Source organism: Aquarana catesbeiana, linkage group LG06 (assembly GCF_042186555.1).
Source record: "Aquarana catesbeiana isolate 2022-GZ linkage group LG06, ASM4218655v1, whole genome shotgun sequence".
NCBI classification, from domain to species: domain Eukaryota; kingdom Metazoa; phylum Chordata; class Amphibia; order Anura; family Ranidae; genus Aquarana; species Aquarana catesbeiana.
In genome coordinates, this window is record NC_133329.1 from 262,736,993 (window position 1) to 262,761,628 (window position 24,636).

Sequence of the window (24,636 nt, forward strand, 5' to 3'; positions counted from 1 at the left end):
GGCCACTGCGTCGGATTCTGTCAAATATTCCCTGGCACCCATGACCGTGTATAATCTACGAAGATTAATATCTGTCCCCTTACCCGGCATAAAGCCAGTCTGATCCTCATGAACCAAATTTTGTATAACTCCATTGAGCCTTTTAGCTAGAATCTTGGCAAGTATCTTGGCGTCTGCGTTAAGTAGTGATATGGGGCGGTAGGAGGTGCAGAGCTCAGGATCTTTCCCCGGCTTAGGTATGACCACTATTATTGCCTCTGTCATGGATGGCGGAAGTGTAGAGTCTTTTAGGGTCCCCACAATCATCTCGTGCACTTTGGGTACCATTTGCTCCCCGTGTTGTTTATAAAATTCAGGAGGGAGGCCGTCCGCACCCGGAGTCTTCCCTACCTGGAGTTCGCCTATGGTCTGTTTCACCTCCTCTATGGAGATGGGTGCGTCTAAACAGTTTCTATTTTGCTCGGTAAGTGTAGGAAAGGCGAGTTGGCTAAGGAAGGAGTCCAGCTCCTCCGCAGAGTAGCCCGCCCTAGAGGAATATAGAAATTTATAGTATGTGGCAAAGCAAGCGTTGATAGCAACTGGATCTTCCACCAAATTCCCATCATCAGTTTTAATACGGGCTATAGTAGACGCAGGTTGTTGTTCCCTCGCCAACCAAGCCAGCAGGTGTCCTGTCTTTTCACCCTGTTCAAATATACGTTGTGTCTGTGTCAGTTGTTGTTTTTTAGCCCCCGCTACTCGGAGGAGCATCACCTCGCGATGCGCCGCCTGCATATTGGACAGTGTAATTGGGTTCAGAGTCTGGATGTATCGGGACTCAAGGTCTTGTGCCCTATTTTCAGCCTCCTCAATGGAGACCCTGGCGTCACGTCTGGCAAGGGAAATCGCGGTCTGATAGCTTCCCCGCATAACTCGCTAACTCCCCTGGCGTACCCTGAGTACAACGAATGATAGGAGTGCCCTAATCCATGGTTTTTTAAGACCTAGGATTTTTCTGCCCACCAGGTGGGTCTCCTGAAGTATGCATATGTGCGGGCTATATTTTTTTAAATACGTCAGAACCAGGGTTCTCTTTATTTTATCATTTAATCCCCTAACATTCCATGATATAATTCTCAGAGGCGCCATAACCTTAAAATTAACAATGCTTTAGGATGGAAGTATTGACAGGACTGGTCCGGAGTAGGACATACACCCTCCACTATACAGGAATTTATTCGTAACATCTTAGTCAGCAGGCCCCAGGCTAAGCCAGGTGCCAAAAAAGATATCCCAAGTAGACCACCGCTTAGAATCGCATCAACCTGAATAAAAAAACCAGAACAAAAAGGAAAACAAAGGAAAAAAACAACAAAAAAAGGGAGTAACCGCAATCCAGAAACCCAACCCCCCCCTCCCCGCACATCCGTTGGGGAACTCGGAGTGCTTGTATCCCAAACTGATCCCATTATATTGTAGGAAAGTCTCCTGTGAGAGCAATGGAGAGGCAGGCGGCCTTCCCTCACACAAGCGTAACTACTTCCCACAAGATTGGAGATCTCCGCTCCCACGCCTACAGCATAGCAGTATATAAACGGAAAAAAAGAAAGATTAACTAGAAAATAAAGAAAAACAGACACTTGTAAAGTATCGTAGCGAAATTTGGAATTGTCTAACGCATAATTTACAAGGCAAAGTTGGGCTTGAAAATAAAAAAACACCTAATATGAATTAGGGGCACATACTTCATTATTTAACCAGTTTAACATCCGCAGATATAAGGAGATAGTTTCTCTCCCTATTGATGTCATTGGCATGCAAATCCCTCAGCGGAAAGAAACTTTTGCAGACAATCTAGCAGCATTTAAACTTGTCTAACGCATATTTTATGAGGCAAAGTTGGGCCTGAAAATAAAAAAAACACCTAGTATAGACTAGGGGCACAGACTTGGTTGTTTAACCAGATTAGCCTTCGCGGGTGTGAGGGTAATAATTCATCCCTTTAGCAGTGTCAAGGGCATGTGATTTCCTCATAGAAAACACATTCTTGCAAAGTAAATTACAGCGTTTAAACTTGTCCAATGCATAATTTACAAGGCAAAGTTGGGCTTAAAAATAAAAAAAAATAAAAACACCTAGTCTGAGCTAGGGGCACATACGTCATCTTTTACCCAGTTTAACATCCGCAGATATAGGGAAAACAGTTTATCCCCCTAGTAGTGTCACTGGCATATAAATCCCTTAGAGGGAAGAAACTTCTGCAATTGATATAGCAGCATTTAAACTTGTCTAATATATAGCTTGTATGGCAAAGTTGGACTTAAAAATAAAAAAAACACCTAGTAAGAACTAGGGGCACACACTTCATTACTGAGCCCGTTTAACCTTCACAGATATAGGGAGAACAGTCTATCTCTCTACCAGCGGCACGGGTATGTAAGTCTCTTAGAGCTGCCTCGCAGTGATCCAGCAGATTCCGGCCCTGTTCATAGGTTTCCCCTCCCCCCCTCATGTTAGAAAGATCAACCGCAGGAGAAAAGCATTCGTTCCTCCCCACACTACCGAATGCATGGGTTGACCACATAGCAGCCTTGCGGTAATGTAATATGTAGGAGGTTAACTGCATCAGCGCTGCAAACTATTGTCCTGTCCCAGCCGATCAGGTTGAGGTTGAAAAAGAAAATTATATAGCAAAAGAAGAGAGCATGGAAACGAGCGTCTAGTGTGCTCTAAAGTCACTCACTTCGGTACTAGCCAATGTAGCTGTTCCAGATAAAAGCACAATGTTTCCTCACAGCACTACCCCAGGGGAGAATTTCCCACATGCCTCAGATAGGGTAGTATGGAGTGGGTTGAGTACATCCTCTCAGCGACATATCCTCCTGCACGTGAGTATCTCCGCCTGGGTATAATAGCAGGGAGTCTGATGCAAATTACAGTCACAAGCTTTCATCACGTTGGTAGATTCGGGTGATTACCATCCGACTCGTCTGGAGGGGGAAGGTCAGTCAGCAGGCAAAGGCTGTGGTCAAAGTAATCCTTCTCCCTCCCATGCGAGGAAGCAGGGGTAAATGGTATAGGGAGAACAGGGAAAACCAGTCTGTACCGGATCAACAGTGAAGCCTATACATTACCGGGCACGGGGAAGGCCGTCCAGCCACTGAGAGGCATCCTCCGGGGAGGTGAAGTAGCGGGTAGATTCACCGTCAATGACCCGTAGGCGAGCCGGAAAAAGCATGCTATATTTGAGCCCTTTTGAGCGAAGCTGTGCTTTAACGTGATCAAAAGTCCTTCTGAGCCGTTGCATATCAATAGAATAGTCCGGGAAGAGCATTAGCTTCGTGTTGTCAAAGCGCAGTTCGGGGATTTTGCGGGCTTCACGTAGTGCTAGGTCCCGGTCTCGGAAGTTTAAGAGTCTAAATATGAACGTACGCGGAGGGGATCCCGGGGGGCCTCGCACAGGAGGCATTCGATGGGCTCTCTCTATAACGAAGTGTGGGGAGAACTGGGCCTGCGGAAGCAGGGTACGGAGCAGTTGTTCAGTGAAGGCCGCAGGATCCTGGCCCTCAGCTCCTTCTGGTAGCCCCACGAGCCGCAAGTTGTTCCATCGGCTCCTATTCTCGCTATCTTCCGCCCTAGACTCCAGGGCCTTCACCTTGATCTGCAGGGTGTGAATAGAGGTCCTCTGGTCCCGAATAGAATCCTCCGTTTCACCAACCCTTCGCTCAGCCTCTCCCATTCGTCCTCTCATCTTCTCCATGTCCCTCCGCAGCAACCCAAACTCTGTCTGGAGGGTATCGATTTTTGCTGTCAGGGTCGTCTGACATCCAGTGATCGCCTGCATTAAGGCCTGAAAGCGGTCTTCCTCAGCCGTCGCTGGATCCGCCATGTTGGTTTGAGATGCCACGTGTGCGCGGTCTATGGCGGGCCGTTGTTGCTGCTGCTGGGCTGATTTAGGGGCTTGTTTAGCCTTCCTACCTGGGCCGGATTTGCTTCCTCTCATGCCCTAGCAGCCTTCAGTGTCTGTTAGTCAAATGGAGGATTAATTTTCAGATATTTTAGGCAGGTGGGAGCGGAGCTCCTCTCACACACGTCTCTTCAGGCCGCCAGCTCAGCCACGCCCCTGCTTCATTTACTTTAATATTGTTGTAGGTAGATAGGCTAAATGTCCCAAATACTGACTTGTTGCATTAAAACCCACAATTTAATTTTACACATAGGTAAATGATAAGAAAACCATTGGTATATGACCTTTACCATAAAGGAGGATTTTTTATTTTTATTTTTGGCTAACAGTTTCTGTATGCATCAATTGCATGAGGCAAAGAGGTCAATTCACTAAAGATTACCGCATGCACCAATACGGTCATGTGACCAATTTGCATAACTTATCAAATGCGGTAAAAAAGTGTCCTAATCACAAAAAATTTAAAAACACAAATAATAATAATAATAATAACAACAGTAAACATATGCAGTATTTAAACACAAAATAAAAGATGTGCTTGTAAATATCGCAAAAAAACAGCTGTATGCTGTTAAGTCCAATTCACAAACGTAACAGAAAGTAAAAAAAGATGCAATATTTATCACCAGGGTTTTGCTGGTGGTATTGCTCAGATGCAGTGTGGGGGTCCCCCCCCCAATAGCTGGTTGGTAAGGAGCGGGTCGGGAAGCCGGCTGCCGCGTTGTTAACAACAGATGATTTATTAGCAGTCATCTGGTTTCCCGCTGACAGCTGATTGTAAAAAACACAAAAACCAAGGGGGCCCGCAGATCCCCGGACACTCCCCTATGTGAATAAGTAGGGGTACCGACCCAGCATGATATTGTCAAGTATCGAATTGATATTGGGACAGAAATGAATTGCACATGTCTATTTATCTCGGGAGAACTGAACTGTAAGGCTAAAGTGCTGATTACTTAGCTATTGTTTTAGCTTGGTTACTTACTATTCTTTTCAACAAAAAGTTTGCCCACAGGTTGGCTTGTCAGGGAGGGTACAATGAATGCAGGATGGTGTGCTGGAATTTTTGCTTGCCCTTCAGCAATGATATCTTCATCTTCTACACCCATATCATTAGGATATCCCTGTTCTGCAGGTCGTGTTTTTCTAATGCAGAAAAGGAAGGAAACATATTATTTAGCAACTTTACTGTGGATTGGATTCCAAGGCCCATAGCTTTTGTATATTTCTTTTACTGTTTTTTGACTTTGTGTTTTTGAAATACATCATTTTTCATACAGTACAAATAGACGTTTGTGCAAGCATAATAAAATATACTGCCCATTTTCAGCCCCAACACATTATCACTGTATGCAAACTTAAATGCACTGTTCAGAAAAACAGAAGTGGAGATTTCAATCATCTTGCTTGTGGAAACTCTTCTTTTTTTTTTTTTTTTTTAAATTCACTGTCAATGACAGGCTGATTCAAGTAACACAGAAGAAGACAACTGCTTCCATATTAAAGACAAGGCATTACACCAACAATTATACACTCACTTTGCTCTCCGGCGAGGTTTACGAACAACCCCTTCCTCTGAAAGCGGATAATCTGTGCCATTGCCATTCTCCACGATTGATGAGCTATTAAGATTTTGATTGGTAAATGAAGTTTCAGCATCTGAAAAAGAAAAAAAAAAAAAAAACTTTGTCATACATTTAGAAATGAAAAAAAAAAAAAAAAATTGTTATGGCTCTCTCTTGTTTTTTTCAAGTTGGTCTGTGGGACGAAGGACCTCTTTATGCATACACAGAGGGGGTCACAAACAGCTGGGCTATTTCCATTTACATTGAAAGTCTACTTTTAGGAATCAAATCCCTAAAAGGTATCATTCAGAGCTCAGCTAGTGCACAGTTAGTATTATCATATTTAATTATGTACTCCAATGGCAAGATCCAGAAGGAAGGTCCACCCTTATTACTATAGACTAATCTAGGGGGACCCTAATTCCTTCTTTGGAATACAAATAGAACAATACCGTATGGACACTTGGCTACAGAATGTAAAGCAACTCCATTGCTTAAAGTGGTTCTAAAGGCTGAAGGTTTTTATTTTCAACTTAATGCATTCTCTGCGTTAATGGTAAAAGAAACCTTCTGTGCAAGAGGAGCCCCTCAGTCCCACCTTATACTTACCTAAGCCCGATCTCAATCCAGCGATGTGCACGAGACATGTGCAACATGTTTATCATTATTATAATTATTATTAATTTTAAAGAATGGAAGCTTTAGTATCACTTTAAATAATAATGGTCAAAATGTACCCCTCTACAAATAAGATATTTGATATCTGCCTCACCCAGGCCGCCGATCACTTCTGTACTGCAAAGATATCATTGTTTGAAGACTCTTCTGAATACAACACTTCTGTTTTGCTTTTCTGGTGTACGGATGTGCTATGGTTCCTCCCACAAGACCCTACAATACTAATGTGCCCTGTAGTGATCTAGGGGCTGGTGGATGGAATCAAAGCATAGAGCGAGAAGACAAGAATCCGACACTCCCAAAAGTGTTGGATTCAGAACATTCTGAGGTGGTTATGAAGTCTTTTTTGGCAGGAGGCACATTTTTGACCTTTTTTTTTTTTAAGCGAGGATAGTCAATGTAACCCAAACTGAAAAAGCTCCAGTTACTAGATAAAAGTACAGACACCCCGCATACGAATAAACAGCTGTGCTTCACCCTGCCAGTGTTTACCTACCATCAGTCCTTTATACGAACTCCAGGCAGACAAATCCACCCGTACACCTGGCAAAGGATTTCTAACTTTATTCACACAGTGAGATTTATAAACCTTACTAGATAGCACAGCCGGGTTGGTTACCTGACTTTTGTCTGTTACAGTTAAGCACGAGACCATGGTCTCCTCCCTGCTCCCTGCCTGTGGCTGGACAAAAAAAAAAAAGGAAGGAGCATCATCAGATTAGTGATGTCATCGCTTTACTCTCTCTTCATGTCAGCAAGTTCCCTGTCAGCTCATGTGCATTCAGTGCACCCGATTGGCTACTAGTGCTGCAACTCCCTCTCCCAGTCTTGGGGATGACAGGAGGCTTATATAAAAGATAAAGAATATAACAAAAGATACCCAAAAACCAGGTAGAAGCTGCACTTGGATTAACAAAATAAATAGAATAAGCTGCCAGCACCCTAAAAAGTCCTGTATCTGACTCACAAAAATGTAATAACCAGCAAAGTGCAGCGCTAATATAATGTATGAAAATACAAATAAATTTCACCAAATGACATGTAAGACAATCAGTGGAAAAACATAATTCAAATACAAACAATAATAAGCAACAAAAATCACAAATGTATGTGAGAAATTATTGAAAAAAGTCCAAAGATTCTTGATAAATCCACCAGAAATTTAGAAAACACCCATCCAAGAAAGGTTGTGATAAAAGGTGCCTATATATGATCCACCAAGGCGTGTGTGAATAAAGTCTGCTTACCAGACGGCGATGACTGCTATTATGGCAGTCTCGCCCAGCATAGGGATTATGGTCTCCCAAAACCAAAGGATGTAATGCAGGATCGGTGGTTCTAATAATCCATCCAAACCGGAAATACAAAAGAGAACACTTCCATAGCGCAATATTGTATGATAAAAAATTTAATATTAAAACGAAGGAATCACACTTACAATATTTGCAGGAGGTATGCAGCATATGAGAAATCAAAACAGAGCGGCGGCGTCTCCGTGTACCGCGATTCACTTCCTGTGTTCAGGCCCGTCCAAGAACGTGATGGCGTCACCGTCGTAGGCTCCTCCCTACGCGTTTCGTCACGATAGGACGTCGTCTGGGCTCTCGGCCAATCCCCAGACGACGTCCTATCGTGACGAAACGCGTAGGGAGGAGCCTACAACGGTGACGTCATCACGTTCTTGGACGGGCCTGAACACAGGAAGTGAATCGCGGTACACGGAGACGCCGCCGCTCTGTTTTGATTTCTCATATGCTGCATACCTCCTGCAAATATTGTAAGTGTGATTCCTTCGTTTTATTATTAAATTTTTTATCATACAATATTGCGCTATGGAAGTGTTCTCTTTTGTATTTCCGGTTTGGATGGATTATTAGAACCACCGATCCTGCATTACATCCTTTGGTTTTGGGAGACCATAATCCCTGTGCTGGGCGAGACTGCCATAATAGCAGTCATCGCCGTCTGGTAAGCAGACTTTATTCACACACGCCTTGGTGGATCATATATAGGCACCTTTTATCACAACCTTTCTTGGATGGGTGTTTTCTAAATTTCTGGTGGATTTATCAAGAATCTTTGGACTTTTTTCAATAATTTCTCACATACATTTGTGATTTTTGTTGCTTATTATTGTTTGTATTTGAATTATGTTTTTCCACTGATTGTCTTACATGTCATTTGGTGAAATTTATTTGTATTTTCATACATTATATTAGCGCTGCACTTTGCTGGTTATTATATAAAAAATAAACTCAAGTACTTATCCTAGTGGCTTTTACAAAATATAATTAGATTTTTATCATGTAATTGACAACGGTTTGAATTGGTGCTTTTAAATCTGCCTAAAAGTTCAGCTTTTAGTTTTTTTCTTTCTTGGCTATGAATGTTTTCATAATAGAAGTAAAAATGATTAAGCAATTGTCCAAGCAACAAACCTATCAGTTTCTTCTTTTTCTTCCTTCGCCTTTCAGGTGTAAGAGGTTCTCTGCTTTCAGGGGGCCTTAAATCTGTGTCTTGTACAGCCTCATCTGAAAAAAGGAAAAAAAAAAAAACATATCAGTATGTAAATTGATTTTCCTTCCATACAAAGCTGGGAAAGGCAAGTCATGCAGGAGTAGTCATCAATGTTTCCAACCACATTGCAAAAGTCCTGAGCAACAAATGCTAAATTGTACAGATATTGAAAAATCTAACCTTTTATACCTATGATGTTTTTCTTTTTTTTCTTTCAAACAGGCATACACATGATATTATATACAGTGCCTTGCAAAAGCATTCATACCCCTTGAAATTTTCCATGTCATGTTATTATAATGTTACAACCAAAAACATAAATTTGGCACATAATTGTGAAGTGCAAGAAAAATAATAAATGGCTTTCAACCTTTTTTTTTTTTTTTTTTACAAAAAAATATCTGAAAAGTGGCGTGTATTTGTATTCAGCCCCCTTTACTCTGATACCCCTAACTAAAATCTAGTGGAACCAATTGCCCTCTGAAGTCACCTAATTAGTAAATAGAGTCCACCTGTGTGCAATTTAATCTCAGTATAAATACAGCTGTTCTGTGAAGCCCTCAGAGGTTTGTTAGAGGACCTTAGGGAACAAACAGCATCATGAAGGCCGAGGAACACACCAGACCGGTCAGGGATAAAGTTGTGGAAGAAGTTTAAAGCAGGGTTAGGTTATAAAAAAATATCCCAAGCTTTGAACATCTCATGGAGCACTGTTCAATCCAATTAGTCATGCATTCCACAAATCTGGCCTTTATGGAAGAGTGGCATAAAGAAAGCCATAACAAGTCCTGTTTGCAGTTTGCATGAAGCCATGTGGGAGACACAGCAAACATGGAATAAGGTACTCTGGTCAGAGGAGACAAAAATTTAACTTTTTGGCCTAAAAGCAAAAAAACGCTATGCGTAACGGAAAACTAACACTGCATATCACCCTGAACACACCATCCCCACCGTAAAACATGGTGGTGGCAGCATCATGTTATGGGGTTGCTTTTCTTCAGCAGGGACAGGGAAGCTGGTCAGAGTTAATGGGAAGCTGGATGGAGCCAAATGCAGGGCAATCTTATGCCGCGTACACACGAGCGGACTTTTCGACCGGACTGGTCCGACAAACTATCCGATGGACTTTCCCAACGAACGGACTTGCCTACACACGATCACACCAAAGTCCGACAGATTCGTACGTGATGACGTACGACTGGACAAAAATAAGGAAGTTGATAGCCAGTAGCCAATAGCTGCCCTAGCATCGTTTTTTTATCCGTCGGACTAGCATACAGACGAGCGGACTTTTCGATAGGAACTGGGTCGGGCAGGGTTCTGACGTAAAGATTTGAAACGTGTTCCAAATCTAAAGTCCATCAGATTTTCTACCGAAAAAGTCCGCTGCAGGTCCGATGAAGCCCACACATGGTCGAATTGTCCGCCGGATTCGGTCTGTCGGACCAGTCCGGTCGAAAAGTCTGTTCGTGTGTACGCAGCATTAGAAGAAAACCTGTTAGAGTCTACAAGAGACTTGAGGTTGACCTTCCAGCAGGACAACAACCCTAAACATACAGCCAGAGCTACAATGGAATGTTTTAGGTCAAAGCATATTCATGTGTTAAAATGGCCCAGTCAAAGTCCAGACCTAAATCCAATTGAGAATCTGTGGCAAGTTTTGAAAATTGCTGTTCACAGACACTCTCCATCCAATCTGAAAGAGTTTGAGCTATTGTGATAAGTAAGAATGGGCAAAGCTGGTAGAAACATACCCAAAAACAATTGCAGCTGTAATTCTAGCGAAAGGTGGTTCTACAAAGTATTGACTCAGGGGGACTACATACAAATGCATACCACACTTTTCAGGTATTTGTAAGAAAATATTCTTCCACTTTACAATTATGTGCCACTTTGTGTTGGTCTATCACATCAAATACATTTACATTTTTAGTTGTAACATGACAAAATGTGGAAAATGTCAAAGGATATGAATACTTTTTCAAGGCACTGTACCTGTTATGCTGCAAATCTTAAAATGTACTGGAAGATCAGATGATCGCTAAATGCCATTGTTGCACATAACTGTAATGATTGCAGTGTTATGCCAGGGCTATTAGGTCCGCTGGAACCTCTAAGATTGCCATTAAAAAAAAAAATCCCGACTCCTCCTTTTCCTCAAAACTAACCACTATCAAAATGCAGGGTCTTCTGGAATCCCAGCAACCACCACCCATTCCCCCTATTACTCAGGTGAATGACCAGCTCTGTATGAAGCAGAGGCTCTAGTTGGCCGTCTTTGCCTGAACAGTCAATCAGTGCTATCCCCTTAAACAGATCTAGTCATATGCCCGGAGTTCGCAGAACAATCTGTGCTGAGCTGGCAGTCATGGGGACTCTGGAGGATCACAATCCAGAACAGAGGAACGTATGTGCCAATCATTGACTTTAGGTCTCCTTTAAAAGTGGTGTATTTGAATCTGTCATTTTCACTATTAAAAGAGAAGCATGGGGTTAATTTTTTATTTCTGAATCATACTTACCCAGGTGGATGCGGCATCGATCCGATGCTGCATCGATCCGATGCTGCTTCTGTCCCCCACAGGCTCTGACAATGAGGATTGAGAGGCCAAACACTGCTGACTGTTCGGTTCTCAGGGCTCCCTGACCAGAGTGCTGGTGACTTTCAGTCACCTCTATCTGCTCTGCCCCTTCCTCGTTCACTGGATCGCTGAGCTGTGGAGGGGGTGGGAGCGAGGGGCTCACTGAGACAAATGTCGCTCCAGGCATGTGGGCGGATCCCAACTTCATTGTCGTGATCTAACCCACGCCTGGACCGGCTCTGTGACCAACAGCGGGCCCCAGCATGGAATCACTTGATGTTATGCATTACTTCCATTTGTTATGCCCACAAAGACATGTATTCATTTATTACAGCTCTACAGAAACAGGGGAGGTACCAGTGCAATTTTGAAAACTCCACTGCCTATTCTCCATTTATAATCAGATTTCCTCCTTTTTTGTAATCTCTGAACCAGTGTTCTTACCTTTAAAAATAGATGTAAAAATTGCTGGGGAATCCTAACAAATCAAGTTTACCTTGTTCTGCCTTGTCTTTAAAAATACCCCCCTAGGATATAAAGAGCAATCTGGATAAGTTCTTAGATTTACTATCCTGAGGGGAATTGTAGATTTCTCATTTCTGCAAATTGAGTACATGTCCTTTTTATAAGAACAAATGTGTTATAAGAATAAAATTATTAATGTCTTACCCAGTGTACTGCTTGTCTTTGACTTTTTCTTTTTTGGGCGCCCAATGGGAATTTCATCTGCAAGAAATAAAATACAAGTATAGTTAAAATTAAATACTGTAAGCAATATACTTATTTGCATAATGAAAAGTCCCTATATAATCCCTATCTGGGCAGACCAGACCAACTCTGTTTTTATCCTACTCTTAATGGATTTAATTTACTAAAATAAAATAAGCTGTTCACTTTGCAAGGAAATGTTCCCTTAGCTTAGCGGATGAGGTGAAGCTCTGCTGACTTTCATCATCCAAAATATGTACAATATGCATTTTTGTTTTCTTTGCATGCGATTTGGTATTCTTTGCAAAGTGAATTTTTACCACGTTCATTAAGCTAAAAGGAAAATTCCCTTGCAAAGTGAACAGCATATTTACCTTAAACTAGAAAAGGTACAATTTCTGGGGAAATTGTGAAAAGTGTTCTTGCCTCTACATCTGGAGTGGGCGGAGTAACTGGGGGGAGTGGCTGGAGTAACTGTTGTGTGGTTGGAGTAACTGTGGAAAGGTTGAACTGGGCAGATGGGCAGAGTAACTGTGTGGAGTGTTTGTAGTGAGTAAAGATAGTAAACATTACACTAACCAATTGATTGATCAAATTTAAAAAGTGCACAAGTGCTAATGATGTAGAAGGTAGAAATATCGGTAAATGACTTTGTCGGACACAGACTTAAGGGTTACCAGGATTTATTCCGCCCCAGCCAAAGCATAGCACCTGACGGACTTGCGTCCCAAAATCAAGTGTGTCAAAAACAGTTTACACAGTGTACATATAATTTCAATATATTGCATCACAAGCGAACTGGCGGTATATTTCCGTTATACATTGTATTAACATTTTGAACAGTCAACTTTTTGAACTTTTTAAAGTTGAATACAAAGGGCTGCGCTTAGGACAGTAGTTTAGGTGTGCTGCCTCCCTTAAAAGAGCTTCCCTAGGGATTCTCTGCTGACTAAAAATATGTTACCAAGGGTAGTGGCGCTTCCTATAGGGTAATAAATGGGAGGGGTGGTTACCCAGATGGTTTCTATCAGTAGATCCCTAATGGAGGTAGCTGGTACCTACCAGGGAGAAAAAACCTTTAATTATCGTGAGGGTATGTATGTCTGTACCTACACACACATATATCCCCATACACCCGTGTATATCAGCAGGTATAAATGAATAAATAGATGAGCAATGTCTTCAGAGGGTCTGGCCTGAGGCCCCTAATAATGTGGTAAATTTACACCATATGCCACCACTAGGTGAAAATATCAATATCATATATACATACTACTGATCTAAAATAATTAAACCATCAAAATAAACCTTTGCTCATCGTGCAGAAAAAACATGTGTAAGTATGAGTAAAAGACATTACATAATATCGAATTAGTGCAAATAAACGTAGTAAAATCACTTATGTCCAAAGAAACAATTATATCCAAAGAAACAATTTTGCAGTGATTAAAGTCCTTAAAAGTGAAAAAAATCCTTAGAATGAAAAGGCTTATGTGAAAAAACTTTTTAGTGAAACAATTTTTTGTTCAAATCCAACGTTTCAACAATTCCGTGACTTGAGTGCTCTCGGAAAATTCCTGTGACTTTTGTGCACCCCCTTCGGGTCCCCACTCACCAGATCCAACAGCCCCAAAAGGGGCGACCAGCATAAGATATCTCAATCACGGTCTCCTTTCCACGATAGTTATACGGGCTCTCCAAGGTGGTTTCCGTGCCTCTGGTTTTCCCAATGGATTCCTCCAATCTCAGATGGAGCAGGCTGCAAGGGGAGTTGCGGTCCCAATATTCCTACCGACCATCCAAATAGTTTCCCACTATTGGTTTCAATATACGCAGTGGCTCCCTCATAGAAAGAAAAGATAGGAAGCTCCCATGGTGTAGTATATATAAAAAAACGCTTTTATTCAAAAAAGCTCCATCAGCTTACAGCGGAGTAAAAAATGGTAAATATACCATAAAATTAACTAAATAAAACAACCAGTGAATAAACAGATTAGTGAATAAAAACAAATTAGCTCACTCAGAGATACCCTGAGAACAGGCCCGTAGCAGTAAAAAATATATTGGAATTACGTGCCGCTGGTTAGAGCTATTGCGCTCCACCTGCGTTCCAGCTAGGGCCCGTACCCGGAAGTGACGTAGCGTGCGTGGCGTCGTTGTACGCGTTTCGTCATAGGACGTCTTTAGCAACGATGCCACCACGCCACGCGCTACGTTCTTTAATAGGAAGCCATCAGGTTAGATCCGCCCCATGCTTCTGGCAATCCAATCCAACCGTGACAAGGGCGGGGTGATATTCCCACCTTGTCTGGGGTGTCAGCAGAGGTGGTCTAACTGCTTTCCTCGTAGCTAGCCGAACTGCTAGCATTACAAACTATATTGCCATCCTGTATTTTACACATTGTCCTAGGGTAAATAAGTAATAAAAATCCATTGCCTAAGACAATACAATAACATAGGGCAAATAGATGATAAAAATGATGAAGAATCTACCCCAAATGAAATGAAAAAATAAAAATAAAAATAAAAATAAAAATAAAATAAAAATAAAAATAAAAATAAAAATAAAAATAGATATAAAAATAAAAATAAAAATAAATATAAATAAAATAAAATTAATATAAATAAAAATAAAAATAAAAATAAAAATAAAATAAAATAAAAATAAAAATAAAAATAATAATAAAAAAATAAAAATAAAAATAAAAATAAAAATAAAATAAAAATAAAAATAAAAATAAAAATAAAAATAACAAATGAAATAAAAATAAAAATAAGAATACAAATGGGGAATGTTCAGAGGGACAATATATAGAGAGAAAAAACCCCTTGACATTTATTATGGACCCTATGTGTAGAGGAGGAAAAAACTTTTCCATCGGCTTAAATTAGCCTTAATCTCAACCACTTTCTAAACTCCCCCTGTGCCCTCATGTTGTGTCATCAAGCGATCACCCTAACATAAGTCCTACTGGGGAAAAAAGGGGGTTATTTACCAATAATGCATCAAGGGCTTGAGCACAGACTAATAGGGAGTATTTTTGAGCCCCATTTTTTACTTAAAGGAGGTCCTAGGGGGTGCTATTACCCATATTGTTACAGATTGAAAATAACAGATCAAAAATAACAGTAGTAATTCTAGTAAAGGCATGCAGAAATTAACTGTATTACAAAATTAGGGGGTATGGGCTTTTTGAGTTTTGCCATTAGGCCTAATCAATTCTAGAAAGAGGTTTGGGGGCACCCCCATATTCTTAGTGTGAGTGGTCAGGGGGCTAGATGTCCACTCCCTAACAACTTAAGTCCATAAAAGGACCAGCAATAGGTAAAATATTAAAATATTACCAAATTTGAATATATGTACCCCTGTGTCTTACGGGTTGGCCAGGAAACAATTTAAATCGATATCCAGGTTGAGGCCCCTGGGGGCAAGGGACCCCAACCTGTATATCCATGCGGTTTCATTTTGGGATATAAGTGTGGTTTTATTACCCCCTCGCCAGTGATCCTTCACACAGTCGATCCCATAAAAGATCATTCCTGTGGGGTCCCGATTGTGTACTGTGTCAAAGTGGCGGGAAAGATGGTGTTTTGGGAACCCTTTTTTGATGTTTTTAATATGTTCCCGTATTCTCACATAAAGGGGTCGGGTAGTTCTGCCCACATATTGCATTTGGCACGGACATTCGATGACATAGGTCACGTGCGTACTTTGACATGTGATAAGTTCCCTGATCTGATATTGTTTGTAATCTGATCTTGATTTGAAGGTTTCCCTTTTCCGGGGTTGCTTTTTGGTAACCCTGCATGGTAAGCATTTTTGGCACTTATAAAACCCTTTCATGTCTGGAAAAATTCGAGTCGTCTTAGGGGGATTAATAACATTGTGTACTAGAAGATGTCGTAGATTGGGCGCTTTTCGATATATTATCTTGGGTTTCTTGGGTAATATACCTGCTAATGTTCTGTCCTCTTTTAAGATAGGCCAGTACTTCTTCAGGATCTCCTCAAATTCTTTGTATTGAGAGTTGAACCCTGTAATAAACGTCAGTTCTACGTTATTTTTCTTCCTTTTGGGTTTTGTTAATAAATTCTTGCGGTCTAGATTTGCTATATCCCCCTTCAGCTTATTCAACGAATCTAGGTTATATCCTTTTTCATGGAACCGCTCCACCAGGGTGCTTGCTTGTTCCAGATAATCATCCATGGTTACGCAGTTCCTCCTTAATCTCGTTAGCTGGCCTTTGGGGATATTACCCTTCCACTGGGGGTGATGGCAACTGTTAATGGGAATATACCCGTTTCTGTCGGTTGCCTTAAAAAAGGTCTTCGTACACAGGCCATCGTTCTTTTTGAATATTTCAAGGTCAAGATATTCAATCCTTTGGGGGTCCCATTGCCCTGTGAAGGTTAAACCGTATCTGTTATTATTCAGCTCTTGCAAGAAATTTTCAAAGGTCTCAGATGTTCCTTCCCAGAATATGATTAGATCGTCTATATACCTCCGGTACAGTTTCACTTGTGGTATATCCCTAGCATAAATGTACTCCTCTTCCCACATGTTCATGAGTAAGTTGGCCACACTAGGTGCGTACCTTGCGCCCATAGCGACTCCCTTGGTTTGAACGTAATAGTTTTGGTCATACCAAAAATAATTACAGGACATCGCTAACTCCAGGCCTTCAAGTATGAAGTCAATCTGTTCTTGCCTCATGCTGGTAAGCTCATGAAGAGCTTTTTCCACACCCAACAAGCCATCCTGTTGTACAATGCTAGTATATAACGAATTCACGTCAATAGTGGCTAGCAGGTAATTTTGTGTCCCATCCATTTGCTGTAATTCTTCTAAAAGTTGGGCACTATCACGTAAATAAGATTTTCCCTTCTTAACAAGTGGTTTGAGGAATACGTCTAGGTACTCTCCCAACCTGGAAAACACTGAATTAATACCACTAATTATAGGTCTTCCGCACGTATGAAAAGAAACTGAGAGCTTATGTAAACAAAGGAAAACAGATTGGGATCCTAAATACTAAAGAAGCAGAATATTTGGTTTCAAATTCCACAAAAACTCCGGTGATTTATTACACACCTAAAATTCACAAACGATTACATAAACCACCCGGAAGACCTATAATTAGTGGTATTAATTCAGTGTTTTCCAGGTTGGGAGAGTACCTAGACGTATTCCTCAAACCACTTGTTAAGAAGGGAAAATCTTATTTACGTGATAGTGCCCAACTTTTAGAAGAATTACAGCAAATGGATGGGACACAAAATTACCTGCTAGCCACTATTGACGTGAATTCGTTATATACTAGCATTGTACAACAGGATGGCTTGTTGGGTGTGGAAAAAGCTCTTCATGAGCTTACCAGCATGAGGCAAGAACAGATTGACTTCATACTTGAAGGCCTGGAGTTAGCGATGTCCTGTAATTATTTTTGGTATGACCAAAACTATTACGTTCAAACCAAGGGAGTCGCTATGGGCGCAAGGTACGCACCTAGTGTGGCCAACTTACTCATGAACATGTGGGAAGAGGAGTACATTTATGCTAGGGATATACCACAAGTGAAACTGTACCGGAGGTATATAGACGATCTAATCATATTCTGGGAAGGAACATCTGAGACCTTTGAAAATTTCTTGCAAGAGCTGAATAATAACAGATACGGTTTAACCTTCACAGGGCAATGGGACCCCCAAAGGATTGAATATCTTGACCTTGAAATATTCAAAAAGAACGATGGCCTGTGTACGAAGACCTTTTTTAAGGCAACCGACAGAAACGGGTATATTCCCATTAACAGTTGCCATCACCCCCAGTGGAAGGGTAATATCCCCAAAGGCCAGCTAACGAGATTAAGGAGGAACTGCGTAACCATGGATGATTATCTGGAACAAGCAAGCACCCTGGTGGAGCGGTTCCATGAAAAAGGATATAACCTAGATTCGTTGAATAAGCTGAAGGGGGATATAGCAAATCTAGACCGCAAGAATTTATTAACAAAACCCAAAAGGAAGAAAAATAACGTAGAACTGACGTTTATTACAGGGTTCAACTCTCAATACAAAGAATTTGAGGAGATCCTGAAGAAGTACTGGCCTATCTTAAAAGAGGACAGAACATTAGCAGGTATATTACCCAAGAAACCCAAGATAATATATCGAAAAGCGCCCAATCTACGACATCTTCTAGTACACAATGTTATTAATCCCCCTAAGACGACTCGAATTTTTCCAGACATGAAAGGGTTTTATAAGTGCCAAAAATGCTTACCATGCAGGGTTACCAAAAAGCAACCCCGGAAAAGGGAAACCTTCAAATCAAGATCAGATTACAAACAATATCAGATCAGGGAACTTATCACATGTCAAAGTACGCACGTGACCTATGTCATCGAATGTCCGTGCCAAATGCAATATGTGGGCAGAACTACCCGACCCCTTTATGTGAGAATACGGGAACATATTAAAAACATCAAAAAAGGGTTCCCAAAACACCATCTTTCCCGCCACTTTGACACAGTACACAATCGGGACCCCACAGGAATGATCTTTTATGGGATCGACTGTGTGAAGGATCACTGGCGAGGGGGTAATAAAACCACACTTATATCCCAAAATGAAACCGCATGGATATACAGGTTGGGGTCCCTTGCCCCCAGGGGCCTCAACCTGGATATCGATTTAAATTGTTTCCTGGCCAACCCGTAAGACACAGGGGTACATATATTCAAATTTGGTAATATTTTAATATTTTACCTATTGCTGGTCCTTTTATGGACTTAAGTTGGTAGGGAGTGGACATCTAGCCCCCTGACCACTCACACTAAGAATATGGGGGTGCCCCCAAACCTCTTTCTAGAATTGATTAGGCCTAATGGCAAAACTCAAAAAGCCCATACCCCCTAATTTTGTAATACAGTTAATTTCTGCATGCCTTTACTAGAATTACTACTGTTATTTTTGATCTGTTATTTTCAATCTGTAACAATATGGGTAATAGCACCCCCTAGGACCTCCTTTAAGTAAAAAATGGGGCTCAAAAATACTCCCTATTAGTCTGTGCTCAAGCCCTTGATGCATTATTGGTAAATAACCCCCTTTTTTCCCCAGTAGGACTTATGTTAGGGTGATCGCTTGATGACACAACATGAGGGCACAGGGGGAGTTTAGAAAGTGGTTGAGATTAAGGCTAATTTAAGCCGATGGAAAAGTTTTTTCCTCCTCTACACATAGGGTCCATAATAAATGTCAAGGGGTTTTTTCTCTCTATATATTGTCCCTCTGAACATTCCCCATTTGTATTCTTATTTTTATTTTTATTTCATTTGTTATTTTTATTTTTATTTTTATTTTTTTATTATTATTTTTATTTTTATTTTTATTTTATTTTATTTTTATTTTTATTTTTATTTATATTAATTTTATTTTATTTATATTTATTTTTATTTTTATTTTTATATCTATTTTTATTTTTATTTTTATTTTATTTTTATTTTTATTTTTATTTTTATTTTTTCATTTCATTTGGGGTAGATTCTTCATCATTTTTATCATCTATTTGCCCTATGTTATTGTATTGTCTTAGGCAATGGATTTTTATTACTTATTTACCCTAGGACAATGTGTAAAATACAGGATGGCAATATAGTTTGTAATGCTAGCAGTTCGGCTAGCTACGAGGAAAGCAGTTAGACCACCTCTGCTGACACCCCAGACAAGGTGGGAATATCACCCCGCCCTTGTCACGGTTGGATTGGATTGCCAGAAGCATGGGGCGGATCTAACCTGATGGCTTCCTATTAAAGAACGTAGCGCGTGGCGTGGTGGCATCGTTGCTAAAGACGTCCTATGACGAAACGCGTACAACGACGCCACGCACGCTACGTCACTTCCGGGTACGGGCCCTAGCTGGAACGCAGGTGGAGCGCAATAGCTCTAACCAGCGGCACGTAATTCCAATATATTTTTTACTGCTACGGGCCTGTTCTCAGGGTATCTCTGAGTGAGCTAATTTGTTTTTATTCACTAATCTGTTTATTCACTGGTTGTTTTATTTAGTTAATTTTATGGTATATTTACCATTTTTTACTCCGCTGTAAGCTGATGGAGCTTTTTTGAATAAAAGCGTTTTTTTATATATACTACACCATGGGAGCTTCCTATCTTTTCTTTCTATGAGGGAGCCACTGCGTATATTGAAACCAATAGTGGGAAACTATTTGGATGGTCGGTAGGAATATTGGGACCGCAACTCCCCTTGCAGCCTGCTCCATCTGAGATTGGAGGAATCCATTGGGAAAACCAGAGGCACGGAAACCACCTTGGAGAGCCCGTATAACTATCGTGGAAAGGAGACCGTGATTGAGATATCTTATGCTGGTCGCCCCTTTTGGGGCTGTTGGATCTGGTGAGTGGGGACCCGAAGGGGGTGCACAAAAGTCACAGGAATTTTCCGAGAGCACTCAAGTCACGGAATTGTTGAAACGTTGGATTTGAACAAAAAATTGTTTCACTAAAAAGTTTTTTCACATAAGCCTTTTCATTCTAAGGATTTTTTTCACTTTTAAGGACTTTAATCACTGCAAAATTGTTTCTTTGGATATAATTGTTTCTTTGGACATAAGTGATTTTACTACGTTTATTTGCACTAATTCGATATTATGTAATGTCTTTTACTCATACTTACACATGTTTTTTCTGCACGATGAGCAAAGGTTTATTTTGATGGTTTAATTATTTTAGATCAGTAGTATGTATATATGATATTGATATTTTCACCTAGTGGTGGCATATGGTGTAAATTTACCACATTATTAGGGGCCTCAGGCCAGACCCTCTGAAGACATTGCTCATCTATTTATTCATTTATACCTGCTGATATACACGGGTGTATGGGGATATATGTGTGTGTAGGTACAGACATACATACCCTCACGATAATTAAAGGTTTTTTCTCCCTGGTAGGTACCAGCTACCTCCATTAGGGATCTACTGATAGAAACCATCTGGGTAACCACCCCTCCCATTTATTACCCTATAGGAAGCGCCACTACCCTTGGTAACATATTTTTAGTCAGCAGAGAATCCCTAGGGAAGCTCTTTTAAGGGAGGCAGCACACCTAAACTACTGTCCTAAGCGCAGCCCTTTGTATTCAACTTTATTTTAAGTTCTCACCTTGGTGAGATCTTTTAGCTTGCAGCTATGGACATCTTCGGGTATATGGGAAATAGGAACATCGACCTGGGGGGCATTTTCAGTCAGGAGACAGTGAACAATACACAAGATATGAATGGCCTGATGAAAAAATTAAGACACACTATGGAGAAACAGCTGAGAGTATGGTGGGATGTAGCCACCCTGGAAACATATATCACAGCAAAAATGACACCCAGGAGACTAAGGTGGGACTTGGATCCCAATGATGGTATCAATGACCCAGCGTTGATGGATGAATGGTACACCTTCTTCAATGGGTGTGAAAATGAGCTTTTACACAAAATCCTTAAAAGGAGACAGCTTAAACTTAAAGGGGTTGAAGCCAACATTATTGATATTAAAAACCAACTAATACCCTTTATCAACCAGAATGAATATAAAAACAAAGACAAAGAGCTACAGGAAACTATAAAGAAATATGACACTCAGATACAAGTAAAAAAACAGAAAAAATACAAAAGGGACTTGACTGACTATCAGAATATGAATGTCTACAAATGGCAAACTGTAAGTAGCGACCCAGGTCCATTAGAGGAGGAATTGGAGATGGATGATAGCCCCGACACATCGATGGAAATGGAGGAACCGATTAACAACACACCACAACAGATAGGAAGAACTAATGTAAAGTTCCCTTATAGATTACAACAAACCACACCATACAGACATGTGGCAAGACCCAGAATTTACAGTGGTAACTATCAAGAAAGACACGAACACAGAGCCCCTCAAACACCTGGATATAATATACCCACAAGAAATAGATATTCCCCATTAAGGGAAAATGCGAGGGCCCAATATAGAAACAACTATGAAGAAACCCCAGGATCACAGTATAGAAGAAACAGAGGACCCCATAGGGATTTTCCCAGGCGTTGGGGGAGAGACAGACCACCAGGAAGATGGAGGGCAAGGCCCCCCTACAGGAATCCCGATTGGAGAGGACCATACATGGGGCAAGGAGACCCCCGAGAAGACCAAGACAGAATGAGGGAAGTGAATCAACCATACAGGGAGCAGGAGCACTTCAGGAGGCACGGAGGACACGGGATGGAACCCGAAGAAAGAAGAAGACGACCAGAGGAAATAGAGGAGGGAAGAAGAAAGCGAAGACGAGAATATTAGGGAAGGGTATTTTTAACCTTAGTGATGTCCAATTTTCTGAAGATGAGATGAAAATTCTTGATTTAGGACTCAAATTTGCCCCTGAAAAACCTCTAGATAAGTTCGAAACATATATTGATCTGAAAAAGTTTATGAGGAAACTCAACCTTAAAAAACATTTCCTAACAAAAACTGACACAAGAATAAGGAAAGAAGTAATATATGAGCAAACAAGGTTGAAAAACAATTCCATCTTTAACCCTAAAACATCTGGGAACCAATGCATGGAAGCATTCCAAAAAATGGTGGAAGACGACCTGAGGAAGTTAGAAAAACGGAACAATCACAAAACAAGAAATGTCTGGAAAACAATAAAGTCTTTAAGTAAAAGAAAGGAGGTGGTCATTAGACCCGCAGATAAAGGGGGAGGGTTAGTAATACTAAATAAGAGAGATTATGAAGAGGAGATGGGGAACTTGCTTCAGGTAGAAAACACCTATAACAAACTTAGGAAGAACCCCAAACGCACGTATGAAAAGAAACTGAGAGCTTATGTAAACAAAGGAAAACAGATTGGGATCCTAAATACTAAAGAAGCAGAATATTTGGTTTCAAATTCCACAAAAACTCCGGTGATTTATTACACACCTAAAATTCACAAACGATTACATAAACCACCCGGAAGACCTATAATTAGTGGTATTAATTCAGTGTTTTCCAGGTTGGGAGAGTACCTAGACGTATTCCTCAAACCACTTGTTAAGAAGGGAAAATCTTATTTACGTGATAGTGCCCAACTTTTAGAAGAATTACAGCAAATGGATGGGACACAAAATTACCTGCTAGCCACTATTGACGTGAATTCGTTATATACTAGCATTGTACAACAGGATGGCTTGTTGGGTGTGGAAAAAGCTCTTCATGAGCTTACCAGCATGAGGCAAGAACAGATTGACTTCATACTTGAAGGCCTGGAGTTAGCGATGTCCTGTAATTATTTTTGGTATGACCAAAACTATTACGTTCAAACCAAGGGAGTCGCTATGGGCGCAAGGTACGCACCTAGTGTGGCCAACTTACTCATGAACATGTGGGAAGAGGAGTACATTTATGCTAGGGATATACCACAAGTGAAACTGTACCGGAGGTATATAGACGATCTAATCATATTCTGGGAAGGAACATCTGAGACCTTTGAAAATTTCTTGCAAGAGCTGAATAATAACAGATACGGTTTAACCTTCACAGGGCAATGGGACCCCCAAAGGATTGAATATCTTGACCTTGAAATATTCAAAAAGAACGATGGCCTGTGTACGAAGACCTTTTTTAAGGCAACCGACAGAAACGGGTATATTCCCATTAACAGTTGCCATCACCCCCAGTGGAAGGGTAATATCCCCAAAGGCCAGCTAACGAGATTAAGGAGGAACTGCGTAACCATGGATGATTATCTGGAACAAGCAAGCACCCTGGTGGAGCGGTTCCATGAAAAAGGATATAACCTAGATTCGTTGAATAAGCTGAAGGGGGATATAGCAAATCTAGACCGCAAGAATTTATTAACAAAACCCAAAAGGAAGAAAAATAACGTAGAACTGACGTTTATTACAGGGTTCAACTCTCAATACAAAGAATTTGAGGAGATCCTGAAGAAGTACTGGCCTATCTTAAAAGAGGACAGAACATTAGCAGGTATATTACCCAAGAAACCCAAGATAATATATCGAAAAGCGCCCAATCTACGACATCTTCTAGTACACAATGTTATTAATCCCCCTAAGACGACTCGAATTTTTCCAGACATGAAAGGGTTTTATAAGTGCCAAAAATGCTTACCATGCAGGGTTACCAAAAAGCAACCCCGGAAAAGGGAAACCTTCAAATCAAGATCAGATTACAAACAATATCAGATCAGGGAACTTATCACATGTCAAAGTACGCACGTGACCTATGTCATCGAATGTCCGTGCCAAATGCAATATGTGGGCAGAACTACCCGACCCCTTTATGTGAGAATACGGGAACATATTAAAAACATCAAAAAAGGGTTCCCAAAACACCATCTTTCCCGCCACTTTGACACAGTACACAATCGGGACCCCACAGGAATGATCTTTTATGGGATCGACTGTGTGAAGGATCACTGGCGAGGGGGTAATAAAACCACACTTATATCCCAAAATGAAACCGCATGGATATACAGGTTGGGGTCCCTTGCCCCCAGGGGCCTCAACCTGGATATCGATTTAAATTGTTTCCTGGCCAACCCGTAAGACACAGGGGTACATATATTCAAATTTGGTA

General features: G+C 40.8%; 1 protein-coding gene across 1 annotated transcript in view; it reads right to left on the reverse strand.

Moving 5' to 3' along the window:
- Nucleotides 1–24,636, reverse strand: part of TMEM237 (transmembrane protein 237) — a 100,333-nt gene that overhangs the window by 23,673 nt on the left and 52,024 nt on the right. Inside the window, exons 3-6 of the mRNA XM_073635217.1 lie at nt 11,958–12,014; nt 8,628–8,720; nt 5,485–5,605; nt 4,932–5,092 (exon numbers count right to left, since the gene is read on the reverse strand). Of these exons, the coding sequence (XP_073491318.1) occupies nt 4,932–5,092; nt 5,485–5,605; nt 8,628–8,720; nt 11,958–12,014 (432 nt within the window). The remainder of the gene's footprint in view (nt 1–4,931; nt 5,093–5,484; nt 5,606–8,627; nt 8,721–11,957; nt 12,015–24,636) is intronic.